This window comes from Sphaeramia orbicularis, chromosome 6 (genome assembly GCF_902148855.1).
Source record: "Sphaeramia orbicularis chromosome 6, fSphaOr1.1, whole genome shotgun sequence".
NCBI lineage: Eukaryota > Metazoa > Chordata > Actinopteri > Kurtiformes > Apogonidae > Sphaeramia > Sphaeramia orbicularis.
The window spans coordinates 32,484,602-32,503,757 of NC_043962.1; the positions used below are offsets into that span (position 1 = coordinate 32,484,602).

At 37.4% G+C, this 19,156-nt stretch overlaps 1 protein-coding gene across 4 annotated transcripts in view; it reads right to left on the reverse strand.

Annotated features, from left to right (window-relative positions):
* The window catches only part of pot1 (protection of telomeres 1 homolog), a 77,916-nt gene that overhangs the window by 51,163 nt on the left and 7,597 nt on the right, over nt 1-19,156 (reverse strand). For 2 of the 4 annotated variants that reach the window (XM_030137623.1, XM_030137622.1), the window contains exons 2-7: nt 13,650-13,783; nt 11,545-11,617; nt 7,316-7,419; nt 4,788-4,895; nt 2,617-2,688; nt 1,975-2,101 (exon numbers count right to left, since the gene is read on the reverse strand). In XM_030137623.1, the coding sequence (XP_029993483.1) occupies nt 1,975-2,101; nt 2,617-2,688; nt 4,788-4,895; nt 7,316-7,419; nt 11,545-11,617; nt 13,650-13,769 (604 nt within the window). In that variant the 5' untranslated portion in view covers nt 13,770-13,783. The remainder of the gene's footprint in view (nt 1-1,974; nt 2,102-2,616; nt 2,689-4,787; nt 4,896-7,315; nt 7,420-11,544; nt 11,618-13,649; nt 13,784-19,156) is intronic. The other 2 variants (XM_030137625.1, XM_030137624.1) reach the window with 2 other exon arrangements.

The window sequence follows — 19,156 nt, forward strand, 5'->3', positions numbered from 1 at the left end:
TTTTTTGTTTTTAACCTTTTTTTTTAAATACCTGATCAGATGATTTTTTCCTCCTGATTTCTTTATTTTTTACAAGAGTACATGCATATGCTATGGCAGTGCCCAGCTGTGAAGTTATTTTGGAGTGCTGTTGTTGAAAAATTATTTTTTCTGTTTCATTTGCAGATATCAGCATGCCCAATGGAATGCCTACTGGGAATAAGAAGCCGAAATGTAAAATTAAAAAAAATGGACAAAATACTGTCACTGGGATTCCTCTCAGCAAAGTACATTATAATGATAAACAATAATGTAGACAACTGATACAGGGACTTTCTGGACCTCCTGTCTATGGAACATGCCTCACTTTTTTGGGATTCCCCCAGTGAATTTAAAACACCAGAGCCATGGGCCACTGTCAAATCTTGTTTGCTTAAAAAATATATTTACTAATTTGATGGTCCTGTAATTTTTTGTGTAACAAATTGTAGGAGTGTAAGCTCTGTAACCCCCCACCTCCATCCCAGCCTTGTCTGTGTGTGTGTATGTGTATTATTTTTATGTCTGTCAGAAATTATTAATAAAAACAAAAAACAGGTGCCTGAAGTACAACAAAGTGAGAACATTTGGACAGTTCCCAGGTGAGACACTTTACTCCTCATCCACATGCTCTGTCTAGCTACAGGTCGACTCAATTTAGCCGTCTGTTGTTTATTGTTTTATCTCTTCTATCTTTGCTCCAGTTATATTTTTACTAGATACCTGCCATTGAGCATATTTAACTTCACCTTTTTGCTTACTCCTCCTGCAGAAACAGTTGTCCCATAGCCATCACTTAGGACATTCCAATCTCTTAAATGCATCTCAAAGCAGAGAGGAGGCTCAAGGAGGAGCTTTGAGTACAGAGCCAAAGGTGTTTATTACACAAAAGTTCTTTTTACTGGACAGTGACACCACTTGGATCAGGATGCGTGTACCGATTGGTCAGCTAATCCAACCAGACTGCTTCTGGCTGCTGTGGAAATTTTTAACAGTGATGCTAATTTTCCACTGTATTTAAATATATGGGTCTGATCAAGCGGTAACACGTGGACACATTTGGTGTTCATTAGTCTCTGTCATTGTAATCAGAGTAACTTATATGCAAGTAGGTATTTATAAGCACTTTAACATTATGTATAACAAAATTAGGGGAGATAAAGTTATTAGGTGAAAAATATCCAATTACTGCTAGGTAACACGTGGACTTAAAACAGATATAAATTTTTTAAGCTTCACGCAAACATTCAAAACATGCAGTTCTCGGCAGAAACTGATATCAAGTAGGACAAAACTTTTTAGATATTATGTTCAGCTATGCTAAAAATAAATTTTGGAGTAACACATTGAAAAGTTACATTGACATGAGAATGCGGTAACACATGGAAAGGTTGCCATAGTGACACGTGGATGACTGTTTACCATTGTATGCATCACCCAAAATGTTGACTTGTTTTTTTAAAACAAGCCAGATACAATCACAATGTTTTATTTAATGTATTTAATACTAACACGGGATTATTTACAACTTGTGGTGGTCCATACTGATATAGGTAAATTACAAATTAAGACTAATTTCTCAGTAACAGTTTAGAGTCTTTAAATGTGACAGACTGAATAAATTTTCAAATTTTTCAGATATAATTTTTTGCGCCAAATTCGAGCTATATTTTTATGTCTTAGGCATGGCTATTGTGTAAAAAATACAATCAATAAAATCGGTTCTAACTTTTTTCTACAAGCGGTATTTGAAAAACAACAGTTCCATAAAATAGAGATCTTGAGCTAAAAAATGAGCCCACTTGATAAATGATGAGTGCAAAGGTACTTTTTCATGTTGAAGTTTACTTATGCTTGATCAGACCCATATACAAAGATTTGTATGGTCTTCAAGAAACATTTTTGAGTCTTCTCAATGTTTTTTTTTTTTTTTTTTTTTTTAAGTCATGCACTGACCTGTTCCACGACTCATGTATGGTTGTTTGAAGAAAACCACAACTCCATACACATTAACTGTAGTGTTAGGCTTCAGGTCGTCCAGTCGAACATATGTGTATTTCGGAGCTTTTTTTGTCCTGGAAACCTGACGACAAAAACAACAAAACTCAGTTAATATGAATCCGCGGGACGAGGAACTTCATCCTGTTGAAGACAACATTGATGCCTTCCTTCTACTGTGGTTGGAGTTTCTTCAGTCAGATTTGTTTTTCCAGGACGATACAGATAATTTGAACAACAAACATTATTTTGATTAAAAACAGAAAAAACTGTAAAAAACAGGCTGTCATCTGGAGTTTTAGTCAGAATGATATCAAACAGCATTTTTAAGGTTTCATCGCATTTATTCATCTGCAGCAGATCTTCTTCATTCTCCCATTTTCTTTCTTTGATCATCTTTAAAACACCTAATGGATCATTAATAAGAATATAACAAGCAGCTATTGAAGGCTGTTGGAGATTTAAAGACACTCCTCCTCCTTCACTTTCACCACCGATGCTCAGAGGTCTGGCTGAGGGCAGTTTACGACAGCATCGCTCTGACATGCGATGTCCTTGCAGAGACAACACTCCTCAGCTAATGAGGCTACACACTCTGACCTCGGCAGACTGTGCAGAGGTCCTCCTGACGGCCAGCAGCGATCTGACGTCAGCGGGCGGCAGACGAGACACCTAAAGGACAGACACACAAAAGAAAAACATTGACGTGATGTGTTTAATGTTTTTCAGCCGCAGATGTTACAGCTGCTGTAGGGAGACTGGGAAACTCAAACCACCACAGCATGAGCGAGGAGGATCAAGGAGAGCGGTCCAGACATGAGGAGCTTTACAGTGTTTTCAGCTGCAAATACACACGAACACTGAGAGTTCTTGAATCCAAACACTGTTTAGATCAGAAACTCATTAAAGACTATAGGTAGGTTTTGTTATCCATAAATGTACTGATTGATTATTTGATTGATTTCTTATTTTATAAAATGCCAAAAAGTATTGAAAAGACTAAGGTGATATTTTTACAAGATATTCTGGTTGCCCTAAAACAGGGGTCTGCACCCCATGGCTCCTGGGCCAAAATGCGGTTCTTTAGAGTCTCTCTATGGCCCCCTGTGGCTTTGTCAAAAAAAACATAAGGAAAGTTTTGAAATGACCAGTATGAATTCATATTTTTTAACATTTCTGTAGGCCTAAATATATTCTAACACTGTACATCTGCAAAATGTGCATATACTTTAGTTGATATGACAAAATCATTTTTCTCAGATCAACTAAAGTCTATGTCATGCTATATTTATTTTCTTTTTTGCCAAATTCAACAAGCCAAACTTATTTTTCATTTGTTAGTAGTTTGTCTATTTCAAAATAAGCCTATAAACATAAAATCCAATCCATCATTATTATTAAAAGTGGGGCTTTTTTTGCATTACACAATGTAATTTTGTTGTGGAAATAGCTGACCCCGATAAAAATAGCAAAAATCTTGACTGTTTTCTTTATAGTAGTTGCATAATTTCATAAATACACCAAACATTGCATTCGTCCATCTTATTCTGCAAATACAACAAACTGAATCTCATTTGATTTTAACAGTGGACTCAAAATTCCACAGTCGTCTAGTCTGAAATTCCCAGACTTTTATGGAAAATTTACGGAAACGTTTTTTTTTAGCTCATATTGATATCTGAATCCAAAAAAAGTAAATGTTATTCATGTAAATGGCTGGTTTGAGAACTCAGCTGTCACATTGTGACCATTCAGTGTCATTTGCGCTGGGTTGGGCCAAAACCTTGTGAATGTGGGAGATGATTTTACACAAATCTAGTGTTTTTCCCCTACTTGGTATTCTTAGCTTGGCTTTATGTATATCTAGCATTGTCAAGGTGACTTTTGGAAAGCTTGCATTCACTGATTGTGGCCATTCAGCCCACACTCCTACGCAGTAAGTTGGATGACGTTTCAGGTGTAGAGGATACTGTGTAGGAGTGTGCATTCATTCACATGACAGCTTTTCCATAACAAAGGCCACTGCAGTTCACTTTCTCTCACACGGAGGTTCACATTTTGTCTGTGCTGCCACTTCCAAAAGCTACGAAAAATAATCCATGTTATGTTCGGTTTATTTATGAAAAATCTGAATTTGTAATGAGTGCAATTGTAAAAATAAATAAATAAATCATACTTTCAACACTCTTTTTTATCCCATAGTTTTGCAGATCTTAAAATTACTGATCGTGAGCAAAAATCTTAATCTCAATATAGTTCACAGCCAAGTCTGAATGAGTTTTTTTAGATGCGTAAATGCAAAATAAGTTGTAAACACATGTACATTCATTTCATAAACCAAACCAGTACCAACCCAGATGAATTAGAAATTCTGTTGTTGTTTTTTGTTTGCATGAGTGTCAAACTTTCAGCAGCAATGACGAGTTTTCTACCATAATGGCTTCGATACAGTTTTCTGAGACAGTTCTGGAGATCCTTCCCTGCTCCAGGTCCTCTTATCTTCATGCCCAGATATTCCCTCTACCTTTATTTCTGTGTTTACTACATTAAAATATTACACTGATGAAAACCTGGTCCTCATATTTAAAAAACCAACAGCAACTCTACATGTTTTTCAGTTCACAAAGTTTTAATGTTGGTGTGCCAGAAGAAACTTTACTTTTATGCAAAACAACATCACCAATGAAGTGCAGAAGACATGCAGTAAACAAGAACCTGTTCATACATTCTCAGATTGCATAACGATTTAAGTGATGTTTAAAAGCACTCACGTAAATGCAGGCGTCATCTCCTGACAGCAGCAGGTTACATGGGTGCAGCTTGTCTTTATTAACTGTGGGTGATTTGCTCACAGCGAAGCCAGAGGCCAAGACCACATCCTGCAGGAAAACACGAGATAAACAAGACGAAGAAGAAGAATCAAGGATTAAACTGAGAGCGCGGAGCGATAAATATGGGCCCTTCATCCCAGAGGGAGGACAGATCGACGAAGCAGATGTTGCATCCTGGGAGACGTTAAGTAAGATGTGACAACAGACTGATGATAAGCTGGTGTGAAAAGTGGAGACTGCCTTTTTGTTTGGCCTGTCGGCTTTAAAGTCTGCGCTCAGGGCTGACAAAGGGACAGCTGATAGTCTGAATAATCATGTTACACAGACACACAGCTGACAGACCTCTGATCTGCAGCCGACTTCCTGCCTTCACCGCGCCTTAAGACCAAAAACACAGTGAGATGCCGGTGACAGCCGGATTATCCCTGGTGTGTTCACTGTTCCTGTGCAGGTCTCAGACACATCCAACGCTCTGTAAACAACATCACAACAGCTGCTGTGTACAGATGTGTCAGAGAAGACTAAGAGTGAACTGATGCAGCCACCATTCAGACTCACTTTGTACATCGGAGCTGCAGGAGGTCAGCTGAGGAACAAAGTTGAACTCACTTACCACAGTGACCTGAGTTCTGACCTGTTCTAACCCCTTTACCACAGGTGTCAAATATACAGCCCATGGGCTAAAACTGTCCTGTCAAAAGATCCAATCTGGCCGGGATAAAAATTACACTGAAGAAATTAACAATCATTTTAGTTCAGGGGCCACATTCAGCCCAAATCAATCTCAAGTGAATCAGACCAGTAAAATATTATCATATTAACCTATAAATACTGACAACTCCAAATTTTTCTTTTTGTTTTCACATAAAAAAAGTAACATTACATGAAAATGTTTACATTTACACACTATCCTTTCACAAAAAATGTGAATAATCTGAACAAATATGAACAACCCGAAACATCTTAAGAAAAATAAAGCAATTTTAACAATATTCTTCCTGTTACTAAATGTTTTGTGTATTTGAAGATCCACTGTGATCTGTAAGTTCTAATGTACATGTGTAAATGGTAAGCAAAGGCACAAAATTTCTAAAATTGCACTTTCACTTCAATTTGTTCATGCTATTCCCGTTTTTAAAAGGATAATTTGTAAATGTAAATATTTTCAGTATGTAATTTTACTTTTTTCCCTCTAAAATATGGAGAAAAGTTTGGAGTTGACATTATTTATATATCATTATTATACTATTTTACTGGTCTGGACCACTTCAGATCATGTTGGACTATATGTGGCCCCTGAAATAAAATGGAATTGACACACCTGCCCTTTGCTGTATGTCATCCTATCTCTGTCTATCTGCTATGAAAGTAAAGTAGAGACGACAAAAAAAAAGTCTAAATTGACAAAAACTTTGCAGCTGCTCTATCCAATAAGACACTGAGGCCTGATGGACTTCATTAGGAGTTCTAAAGTCTAACTAGATCACTATGGTTAACTTCAGGGCTCCAACTACTTTTTCCTGCCTTTGCCTCTTTTCTAATTGCTATGAAATGAAGGAACACTGGTGGAACTTGATAATGACTTTTACATATATCACAGAGGTGTTACAGCTGTAAACTCTAACTGTGATTTTTTTTCAATTAAATATTTTCCTTTATTTCTGAGTTCAGAAGCTTAATTGCAATGACAACAAATGAGCTGAGACCATTTTTTTTTTTTTTTTTTTTTGTAATCTTGGTAGGAAACAATCGCCATCAAACTTATACACCTGAAGGGATTTTCACTTCCAGGGAATCATTTCCTCTCAAGTGAGAATAAGTGAAAACCAGCAGCAATTTATAGAACAACCATCTGTCTGCATTATGAGAATTAAATGTTCAGCATCAAATTGGAGAGAATTAAAAAAAAAAAAAGCTAAAATAAAACTTTTCTCTGAGGTTACTAAAGGTCATTATTTGAGCATTTGATCAATTTTATGAAGACTGAAAATTCTGGCTGTCTGTGCAGAGGATTATGGGAAACACAAATAAACTTGAGAGTTCTGAAGGTGTTTTTGAGGGTGTGAACTCCTGGTCTGGGTAACAGATATCTCAGTAGAGTGTGTCATCACTCAGATGTCACCAGGGAGAGAAAAGAAAACAAATATCACTGAAACTGAGAGCAGATTTCATCACACTCATCATGTTCATCTCCATCCACACTTCATCCTCTAAATATACTTTCACAAGGTTTATATAAAGACTTTATATATAAAGTGTTGAACTGAAGCACTTATCACTGAGGCTTCTGATGAAACACATTTCTATTATATTCTATTTCTACTGTCTCATCTGTTGGCTATAAATGATACCGACGCTAGCATCAGCAAAACGCATTTCCATAACTAGAGATATAATGCCGAAAGACTGCCTGTAAACTCTGACAGGTCTGCAAGTTAATATAAAATCTGAGAAATGATTCAACGCACCCCCAGTTTGACAGTTTTAGAGAAGTCCTTGGCAAGAGCTCCAAACAGGATGATGTTGATGGACAGACTCTGAGATGAAGCATTCAGTGATGTATCTTCTTCTTCTGGAAAAAAAAAAAAAACACACAAAAAACACAGATCAAGTTTCTACATAAGGGAGACAAGATTAGGATTTGGACCATGACACTGTCAGGTCAAGTTCATTTGCAAAGCTTTGATTCATTTTAATTTCCAGTCTAAAAATTTAATAAAACCCACAAAAATGCTTAAAATATCTGAATTCAAATTTTGGATTTAGTGAGATTTATTGGGACTGCAAATAATCAGTTTGTCAAAAAACAAATTAGACTCATTATTTTCATGAGTCTGATCTCTGCATGAAAAGAAAAAAAGACAGCCAACTCATTTAATTTTCCGGAAAAGCTGTGGGGAGTCAGAACAGAGGGCTTCAACACAACCGTACACGGTGCCCCTAAGAATACCCGATCCTGTCTCAATTATTGTTACAAATAGTATTTCATCACTCATCAAGACACACTTTGTCAAATTAATGAGTGAAAGCTCTAAATGTTTTGTCAGGAGCGCATTATAGAACGCAAAGCTCTGTGTGATATATTCACAACGTTTAATTCCTGCTTTAAACAATTTTCTTCTACATATGTCAAAACACTGTGTTGTTACTCTGAGAAACTGCAATCAGCAGAGGTGTCGGAATTTTTAAAAGCAACAAAGGATTCATATATGAAAAACAGCATAACTGCAATCAATAAATTTCCTTTAACCCTTTAGCAATCTCTCCGGTGCTGCACTTTGCACTTTACAGCATTCAAATTACTTCAAATCTGTTTGTGTTTGACCCGTTTGTGCTATCCACAAAATTCAAATGGCATGGGAAAGCTGAGATCCTGAACTTTCCGACATTATGTAACGCTTTACAACAGCAATATGGAAAGGAACTGTCTCAGAGACGTCCACACAGGCTAAAAAATGCCTGAAAATAATAAAAAATATGAAGCTCTAATATAGATACTGAATGTTCAAGACCAAAAGCATGTTTGAACAGATGTAAAATAGTTGAATGTTTACTTTTTCAATCTCAAAAAGTTTTGTTATGGACATTTACAGTTGTTTCTGATAATAAATATGCTAAAAACTTCAAGTCCTTTTTCTCTTTTTACTAAAAACACACTGATTAAGCATTTATTATTTAAAACAATGATGATTAATTGCCAGATATTGAAAGTTAAGTTCTTCCTGAAAACAATTATGCAAAGTATTGGCACAAAAATACATTTTCTAACACTTTTATTGTAAAGAAAACACGAAGATACTTAGGCGGCCTGTTATAATGACAGTCTTAAAAATAGGGTTTGTACACATTTTTCAAGGTCACATTAAAGCACTTTTAAGGGTTATTTTCAATTTTTTCCCAGCACAGCACTTTATCACTGGGATAAAATACATATCTACAGGAAAATATATACTCTGGATTATTTTTTCCCTTTTATCACAATGATGTACATTGTGTTACGCTTTAAATATCTAAAATGATGTTTCGTAATAGCAAAAAGTAAAGAACACAAAGTTTTATCCAAAAAAAGGGAAGAGACTTGGCGTTCTTCAGCCACACTCACACAGAGCCAAAGAAAAAGATAAAAATGCACCTGGTGTCGACCTGAGAACACCTGCTAATTTTCTTTTTTGACATAAAGTTTTATTGTTCAAAATATTTCACCTCTCTGTAGCTCGGTAGCTTTGGATTGGCATCTAACTTGGCAGAGTAAATATGAAAAATAAAGAAATAAACCACACCACAGAGTTAGAATTGCAAGCACTTCCAAGCACTTAAACTAAAATTCAAGCACTTTTCAGACCTTGAAAACACAACACTGAAATTCAAGCATTTTCAAGGATTTCAAGCACACGTAAGAACCTTTTAAAAGGGTTGAAGTAAATTTAGTTCTTCATTCATGTTTTTTTCATTTGCTCATGTAATTTTTTCTTACCCATAAGTAAATTATCTTATTTATTAGCAGTTACAAAATAATATAATTAATATTAATGTTTAGCAGTGCTCATTCATTAGCAGCTGATGTAGGTGAGCTGGTGTCAGCTCTTGTTAAGACATCCCTGCAGTGTTTATCAGAACTCTGACCATGCCTTTGGAAACCCATTTTATCCACCTTGCACACTTGCGGCAAAACTGCATAATACATAGTTGGAGTTTGTCCATATCTTCTAACACCACCCAAGTAAACCCCTTTCTCTAGGATAATTGAAATGTTCGCTTGGATTTAAGAGCATAAGCATCTTTACCCTCAGCTAAGCGTCTTTAACTATTGAGAGTTGCACATGTGTAACTCCCCACAGAGATAAGAAAGAAGCAAGATAGCTAAGTCCTTAACTACTTCCATCAGCAGCTCTGAAAGAAACATGTTTAACTGTTTATTGCCCGTGCCACTGAGAGTCAAGCTTTATTAGCCCAACGAAGCATTTTATTGTCAAGACCTGCATGCAAATATTACCAAGTTAAAGACTGAATTTCCTCAGTTTGACTGAAAGGTGTCTGGTTTGACTATACACACCTGATCAAAATTTTAAGACTAGTTGAAAAATTAAATAGATTTACATTTTGCACTGTTGGATCTTAAAAAGGTTCTAAGTAGAGTTTTGAAATGCAAAGAGAAGAAATGGGAATAAGACAAAAAAAAAACTTTGAGTAAGCAATTTATCGAAAACAACAATGAAAAAAATAGGCTGTTCATTAGCTGATCAAAAGTTTAAGACCACAGTCTTTAAAAGCCAAAATCTGTGCAAAAATGTGGATTCAATGTCATTTTCTGTCAGGTATTCACACTGTTATGACCTCCTGATGGCAAAGGCAAAAAAGCTTTCTCTCTTTGAACATGGTTGGATTGTTGAGCTACATAGGCAAGGCGTCTCACAACGCGCCATCGCTGATGAGGTTGGACACAGTAAGACAACCATTTTGAATTTCTAAAAAGATCCTGAGGGTTATGGAACAAAAAAGTCAAGTGGTACACCCAAAAAAATTTCACCGGCGCTGAGCCAGAGGATTCAATTGACTGTCTGTCGAGACACAGGACAATCCTCGACCCAAATGAAGGCTGTTACTGGTGCCAACTGCAGCCCAATCACCATCAGACGACATCTGCCAGAGAACGGCTTTAAGAACAAAAATGTCTTCAAAGGCCTCGTCTCCTTCAACACTGCAAAACTGCCCATTTGGACTTTGCAAGAGAGCACCAAACATGGGACGTTGAAAGGTGGAAGAAAGTTTAATTCTCTGATGAGAACAAATGCAATCTTGACAGTCCTGATGGCTTCCAATGTTACTGGCATGACAACTAAATTCCACTGGAGATGTTTTCTAGGCAATGGCCCAGTGGAGGGGCGCCTTCATGATCCGGGGTGCTTTTTCATTCAGTGGAACAATGGAGCTTCAGATTGTGCAGGGACATCAAACGGTGGCTGGCTATGTGGAGATGTTACAGGGGTCATCATCCCTCATGACTGAGGGCCCTCGTCTGTGTGGTAATGACTGGGTTTAAAAACAGGACAACGCTGCAGTTCACAGTGTTCACCTGACTGAAAACAGAGGAACAACATCACTCTGTTGGACCATCCTGTGTGTTACCCTGACCTAAATCCAATTGATAATATTTGGGGATGGATGGAAAGGGACGGTAACAAAAATGGAAATCAGCTCCAGACAGTGGATTCAAAATGACTGTCTTACTGCGTCCAACCTCAGCAGTGATGGTGCGTTGCCAGAGGCCTTGCTTATGCAGCTCAACAATCCGACCCCATTCAAAGAGAGAATGCTTTTTTGTGTTTGCCATCAGGAGGTCATGACAGTGTGAATACCTGACAGAAAATGACACCGAATCTACATTTTTGCACAGATTCTGGCTTTTAAAAGCTGTGGTTTGTCTTAAACTTTTGATCAGCTGATGAACAGCCTATTTCAGTTTAACTGTTTTCAATAAATTGCTTACTTGAAATGTTTTTTGTCTCATTCCCATTTCTACTTTTTGCATTTCAAAACTCTACTTAGAACCCTCTTAAGATTCAACAGTGCAAAATGTAAATTCTTGCAATTTTTCAACTGATCTTAAAATTTTGATCAGGAGTGTATCTGCAGCAGCCTAAAGCGAACTGCAAACATATTCAGGAACAGACAGACTGAAACACATAAACACATTTACCTTGAATTACAGTCTTCAGTTTGAAGTCATCAGCTGCTAACGACACCAGCGGGCCTTTATGAACCACTTTCCCCTGAAAACAGAACACAAACACAGAACTTGAGATTAATTGAATGCTGCACGTCAACCGATCAAAGCTTTGTAAGGAAACTGAGCAGTGCTGATGAGTGCCTTGGGGAAATGAGCTGAGAAACAGGAGGTGGATTAGTCTGCCGCTTTGGTGTTCAGAAATAAATTCTTGCGGCATTCTAATCTAAAGAGTGAAAAAGCATCAGGGGGAAAAAGGAGAAGCAGGTAACGTGGATCCAGACTTATATTGAAACAGTTTTTCAATGAGCATCAGGTATCAATGAATGACTTGGGAGGGTATCTGATATTTAATGTTTTTTAACTCTTAATGCATTTCATGCAGTGTTGTGCTACATATTTTCTTTTTGATTTGTGTGTTTTGCGTTGTCTGTAAGCATTGTGTTGTTGAGTTTGATATATTTCACAGGCCTCTCTACACTGATATGAAGTTTAGGCTATAAATGTTGGATATGGCTGTTGTTTATGCGATATATTAGGCTAGTGGTTCTCAAACTTTTTACAGTGGAGTAAACCCTGAAATATACTTTTTCTAGCCAAGTACCCCCAACTCTCACTTCAGCATTTTTAATTGAAAAAAATTAGGCAAAATTTGTTCCTGCGCCAAAGGTGTCTGTTCATATTTTCAAAACTTTGTGAACAAACAACATATATTTAACTGTAACATATAAAAAATAACACATTTTTAAAGCAAAATTTTGTGTGCAAAATATAAACTGAAAAGTGCCCTCTTTCGTTGATAAGAATAAATAAATAAATTGGTCATCATTTAATAAATGAATCTTTAACCAAAAAATAACTACTTAGCTTCTCAAATAAACTCATTTTGAATAATATAAAATAGAAATGTTCTTAAAATGTTACCAAAGCTTAAACAAGATGATTGGCAATAAAACTATTATATGAATGTATTTATTGTGTTTTATATTTTAGCATTAATTCTCATTAGCCTATTTATTTTGTATTCGGTACATAATGACAATGTATTTTTTGCAAAAGAAATTTCAAATACCCCTGGGGGTACACATACCCCACTTTGCGAACCCCTATACTGGGCTATGCACAAATAAATCTTTTTAAACAGGATTTAAGTGAGAAACATTAGATTGAGAAAATACAAAATATGAAATATATAAAGATTTACCTTCACTGACCACATAAGATCTTTCCTGCTATACTTACAGTTCATATGTCTGTTATCTCCATCAAGGAAGTTACATTTTCATTCCTTTGGGTTTTCAGTCAGCAGAATTACACAAAAACTACAGTACTGATTTTCAGGACACTTCAAAGGGTTGGACATGGACAGCTTTCTACTGCTGCAAGATACAATGAACAATTGAACTGTGGGAGTTTGAAAATATATGGGTCCTTGTAATTTTTCATCTTATTATTAAACAAAACAGTAAAAATAAAATTAGAGGAATATTAGCAAAATGTATAACAGTTTCTATTCAACCTATTGCTACATTAGTGACAGTAATACATATCAGATAGACACAGAGTACATTAAAAGGTTATTTTGCATGACCTACAGCCTGTAGTGACTAAAAATATTATACCTCATCTGTTTGCAATATAGTTAGAACATAATGAGCATATGGAGCCATAAATAATCCCAGAAAGACATGACACTTCCCTACTGTATGTAATTATACAGTCTCTGATGAGTTGAACACCTGACAGTGACACACAACAGTATTTTTATTCATAAGATAATAGCTACACAAGCAATAAAAATCTGCTTTTAAAACACAACTCTGTTATGTTAATTTTAAAATTAAAAATTGAGGTCTTTTGTCAAGGGTGTCTCAGAAAAACAGAACTTACCACCTTAACCCAGACCTCACACTGTTTTAGGTCTGCTTTATTTTGTTAATCAAGCATGCATCCAGTATTGATCACATCCTTTCAAAACAAAGAAAATGTGTTTTATGTAATTACATCACAGCCACAGGGCAGCACATGTTAAACACATGAGACAGGAAATGTGAACATGCGCTCGGCCATAAACACACCTTCACTACTTTGTTGGAACAGTCTGTGGTAGTGCTGATGAGTGGGATGTGAATCCTGCTCAGGGAGGCTGGAATCTGGGTTTGTGACCCCGCCCCCTCCGACAGCACACAGAGAGGCATAGTGTGAAGGTCACCTAGAGACAGGGATTACAAATGTTAAGGAATGCACAATATGGCAACCATTACGGATACTTTTGTAGAGATCTAGAGACACTTTACGTATCTTTTTCATGTCTCTGTGTAAAACATTTTGTATGAATACAGAACATGGGAGGCATCACATTTTCAGTCATTATTTGAAAAGTAAACGTCAAGCATTAAATCATCACATTTGAAATAATGGAACTTGCAAACTATTGTGCCATTTCTATGATGCTTGACATGTGAGCTGAGTTATCATAATAGTTATTTAACTTATTGTTTTATGAGCATTTGACCTGTTAATCAGTGCAGCCCCGGTGAACATCCGTGGTTTTAGGCTTTGGTACCGTCTAGGACAGACAGCTGCTGATCTGACCTTTGACCTGTGGTTTGAAGGTATATGGTTTAAAGTCATGTCATCCACCACAGACTCATTACGAGAATAAAATGTCTAGCAGGAAACACCTAGGTCCAGAGAAGTGCTAGCCATGTTCCCAGCAGGTAGCATGTTGCCTCCTGTCAGAGCTCATTAGTTTGATTTCAGGCAGATTTGACTGGTGAATCCCGTGGTGCTACCTCATGGAATGGGGACCACGGAGTGGGAACAGCCTGCGAGGCAGACGAGCTGTTCACTCAACCATACGGTCAGCCACTCAGTCAGGCAGAAAACCTGACCAGAAAAACCTAAAATCAAATAAACCTCTGATTCGGCCCAGAGGGGAGGAGCTGGAGGCAGGACTGAATCATTCATGAGCTCAGAGCTGAAGAAACCAGAGAGATTTTCTGGATCTGACCTCCAGTGGGTTGGAAATCACAGTGAGGCTGTGTGATTTAAAATGAAAAAACACCCCATCACAGACTCACATTTTAATCCAAACCAAAGATGTTCAGTTAACGGTCTGATGTGATACAACCCTTAACACTAAATATTTTGAGATGCTGCAAAAAATAGTGATGCTGCACCCATTGTGAAATCCCAGCCCAATACAACACCAATGTTCAGAAAAACTATTTGACAGATAGCCAGAGCTGATACCAATGCCATTTTGCCAGTTTTGCTCCTGTTGTTGTTTATTCTCCTTTCTATGCCAGGGAAACAAAATACATTTTCTATCTTTGAATCTTGGACTGCACAACAGCTCTATTAATTCATGATACAAGTATTAAAAATAACACAACAGATAAACATTTACCTCTACATCCCAACAAAAAGCTATTTATAACTTGAAAAATGGAAAGAGAGAAAACAGATGGTGCAGAAGGATCTCATCAAAGCTGGACTGTATCTGTACAAAAGACAGCCAGCTCACCTGTTGTGTCCATCAGCTGATGTATCACCTTCAGTAAATGAAAGGTACCCCCCACCCCCCACCCCCATTCCCCTCCTGTTTCCTCCCCTCCCCTCCACACACAGAGCAGCAGGCTGTAAACGCTCAGTGATCCCCGAGGTGGGATGGCAGCTGATCCTGCCAAATGTCAACTGGGCCACCCCGAAAGAAACCCACCGCTCTGCTGCTCCGGGACGCTCATTAACTCTGAGGGTAAATCGAGTTCATCCCAACAACAGCATCGTCAAGAGGAACAGAGTACAGATGTCCAGATACCTGCTCACTGCAGGACCGTGATCTGACTGCAGCAGACGTGACTGCACAGATATAAAGACCACCGCCAGTCACAAATTCATTAGGGGAACACTGTTTGTGAAATTATGAGTCAATATAACACTTTTTTGTTATTTCCCATTTTGTGTCAAGGACAATAAAAGGACATTTTTGCTACAAAACAATACAATTTTTCAAGTCTTCATCTGTATGTTAGAGCAAATTCTACTAAAACAACAGATAAACATTGGCCACTTCCATCAATAAATGTCAGACGAGGATAATATCAGCCAATACTGGTGTTAGGCTAATATATGCACAGAATGAAATATTATTAGACTCAATTAATTCTGATGACCAATCACTGAAAGTATAAAAAGAGACAGATTTTAACTGGACAGCAGTGATCATCATCTGGTGGCCAACCTTCAAAATGTTAATACATTTGACAAATATAAAGGGAGATATATGTTTGAGTAATTAGTGTGTGTGTATGTATGTGTATTTATTTATTTTTAATGTAGAAGGAAATTATTTTATTAGCAGCATTAACCAACCTCAAATTTGTGTGTTTAACCTACAGGTCTAGTTTTCTGTTTATCACTTCAGCTTAGTTTTTCCCAGAGTGTGTTTACACTGATACAGGCTAGTAAAAATTAAACTCATTTATTTATTTTTTGTGACACCAAAAATATTAAACATTTTTTTTCTTTTTTAGTTTGTCTTTTTTTAGTTGCCATGGAAGCATTGTCAGTAGGGGTGTAACGGTACAGAAAAATTTTGGTTCGGTACATTTTCGGTACAGGGGTCTTCGGTTTGATACATTTTCAATATGAGACCTGTGAGGGGGTGGGGTATGAGGGTGCGCTCCGTAACTACCGAAAACCAAAAATGAAACTTAACACACTTCGGACATCCAACCCAGCTTCCATGCCTCTGTTATACTCTCTGTTGTTATGTATACCCCCCTTATAGGCACCCCAGCCGCAGAATAAAGTGTTTAGGAGAAAACCTGCACATGGGTTCTGCTTGCAGCCCCTCTGCTCATACTGTGTGTGTTCCACTTCAAGGTTCGTGTGGAAACTTAAGGCGAGTGTTTGCATTCGTTACATAGGCTACATGCATTTGTTTGGTACACCTCCGTATTGTATCGAAGGCCCCGAACTGAAAAGGTTCAGTACAAATGAGTGCACCATTACGCCCCTAATTGTCAGCATGTCAGATTACTAACTTGTTCATTCGCCAAATGATTCATATTATTTTCAGTAATGTCTGCTTGTTTTGTGAAAAGAGATTCCCTTTTTTGCTCACTCAAAAAAAAAAAAGGCTCTTAAACTCAAACACTTCTCAACACAGGCTGAACCCTAAGCTCACACATTTTGTTTTATGATCTCCAATTTCCCCTATGTATACAGTTTAATTATGGACACAGTTGATCTCCACACAGAACAGCACTGGCAGCCACCTGAATGCTCATTTTCTACAACATAAACCCTGCAGCTGCCGCCGGTGGACGCTCCTGCAGCTTCACCTTTTGAACAAATCAAAAATAAAGTCAGCAGGTGATATAAGGGGTTTTTATCAGGTCAGGAGCAGCTTGTCAGAGCCGAGCAGAGGCAGGGTGTCGAGGGAGACCAGCGTTGACGCGCTCAAAGAAACCAATTTATTAAACCCATTTAAAACCACACTTCAGCTCTGAGTCACAGGCTCTCTGTGGACGCAAAAATTCGGAAATGACTAACAGACAGACTGAAGGATAGACAAACATGCCCGGCAGACTCATATTTAGATGTGTCAGACTTTGAGCCAAAAATCACACTTAATCTGAAAGAATCAGCCCATACATGGAGCTGCTGACTGCACGAGGCACAACACGTTTTATTCACATCATCCTGAACATCTGATGTGTTCTGGACGTCTACGAACCACGCACTGATGCTGGGATTTTTGCTCACCTCACTTGGAATTGAACCCTTAACCCCAGAAGTGTTTGTGATTTACTGATTCCACAGTGATAATGTGGACCCATATGAACACCTCAGATACAGGAATAATTTGTCCGTTGTTGTTTTTATCTGATTAATCTTTAAAAGAGGCTTCAAGTCAGTATTTCACAGAAATTGGATGAAAATCAGCAGTACGGTGATCCACAGTCTGTGTGGAGAAGATATGTTGTTATCCCAACACCACAAATCATCTGTGTTATCTACCAACCCTCAGGTTCACAACAACAGTCTAAAAGGTTTATTTCCATGCACGCAGGAGACGTTTCCTCTGTGGAGGGAATCAGAAATCCTCCCAGAGGGCAGAGAAATGAACCATCTTTCACCCACCAACAGCAGCCGATAAGAAGAAGTTGACAAAGTTTCAGGAATGAAAGCATCTGTACTAAACAGGACTGGAAAACAGGACTGCAGTGTTTATTACAGCTTCAGGATGAACAAGTGACATAATGATAAATCGAAGCTTAAAATGTAAACAGTGTCCTGATGATGATGCTGGAGGTCACTGTACCTCAAATATAGTGACTAGTCAATAATACAACCTCAAAACAAGATCCGAGAGAGGCTGATTAATCGGCTTCTCAACTGACGATGAAGGAAAATAATATGTAGCTCAAAAGATTAAAAAACAAAACAAAAACACTTTGTTCCGACATTTATTGATTAATTGCTTGGAGTCTGATGTTGAGTGATTCAGATTTATTTCTGTATTTATTTGTTTTGATGTTCACTTCAAGAGTCACCTTGCTTTTAATAAAGTAAAATCAGTCAGCCTTTTCCTGCTCCAAACCATCATCATTATATTGGCCATTAAAAAAAACACTAGTCCTTGACCTCTAAACAACATTGTAATCATGCAAGCTTTGGATATTTTTATTTGATATGGATAGATCTAAAAGCCTGTGAAACAGAATGCATAAATGCTACATCTCAAAGGGCTATTCAACACACAGGCAGTTAAAAGACTCTGCTCAGAGTCTCTACTACATATTGGTTTTATTGACTTCGGTCCACAAACAGAGAGGGCGATGCATTTATGTTGTAAACTCTAAAAATCCACATAGTTTTAAACAAGATGCCTTCAAGTGCTTTTTGGACAATCAGAGAGCTATAATCAAATGGCCACAAATGTTTTAACAAAAAGAAAAGTTTAAACTGTATTTAAACTTTTCCTGTTTTGTTTTTATTTTTGTTTCCTGTTGTTTATAGTTTATTATCCAGGTTTTTCTACCCGGATCTTTATATTGCTAATTTAATATATATAGTGTTTGCTCTTGTGTTCTACATTTTACCCTTGTTCGCTTTTGATTTTGATTGCGTGTCATGCTGCTGCTACACTGTAATTTTGTTGTTTGGGATAAATAAAGTACATCCATCCTATCCATCAGGTTATTTTCTTGCTCAAAAAGACTTAGTGGTGGTCCCATCCTGAGCGTATGCATGATGTGTCGTATGCCTTCAACAAACGCTGAATGTTATAATGACCCATCAACTCCTTTTGACAATAAGGGCAATGCACTGACCCCAATATAGCTGAAAAATGTAGGTCAACATTGCAGACCAAATGTAACGCATCAACCACGATTTAAGATTGAAAATGAAGGTCAAGGTTGATGAAAACACAGCACATCCAAGAGCTTCCCATATTGCACCTACATCATCCAATCTCCTTCACATAGAGGGAGATCGGATGATTTCAGTGAAGGGTAATCCCATTGACACTGATAGACAGACACAGATGAACAGACGGACATACTACTAC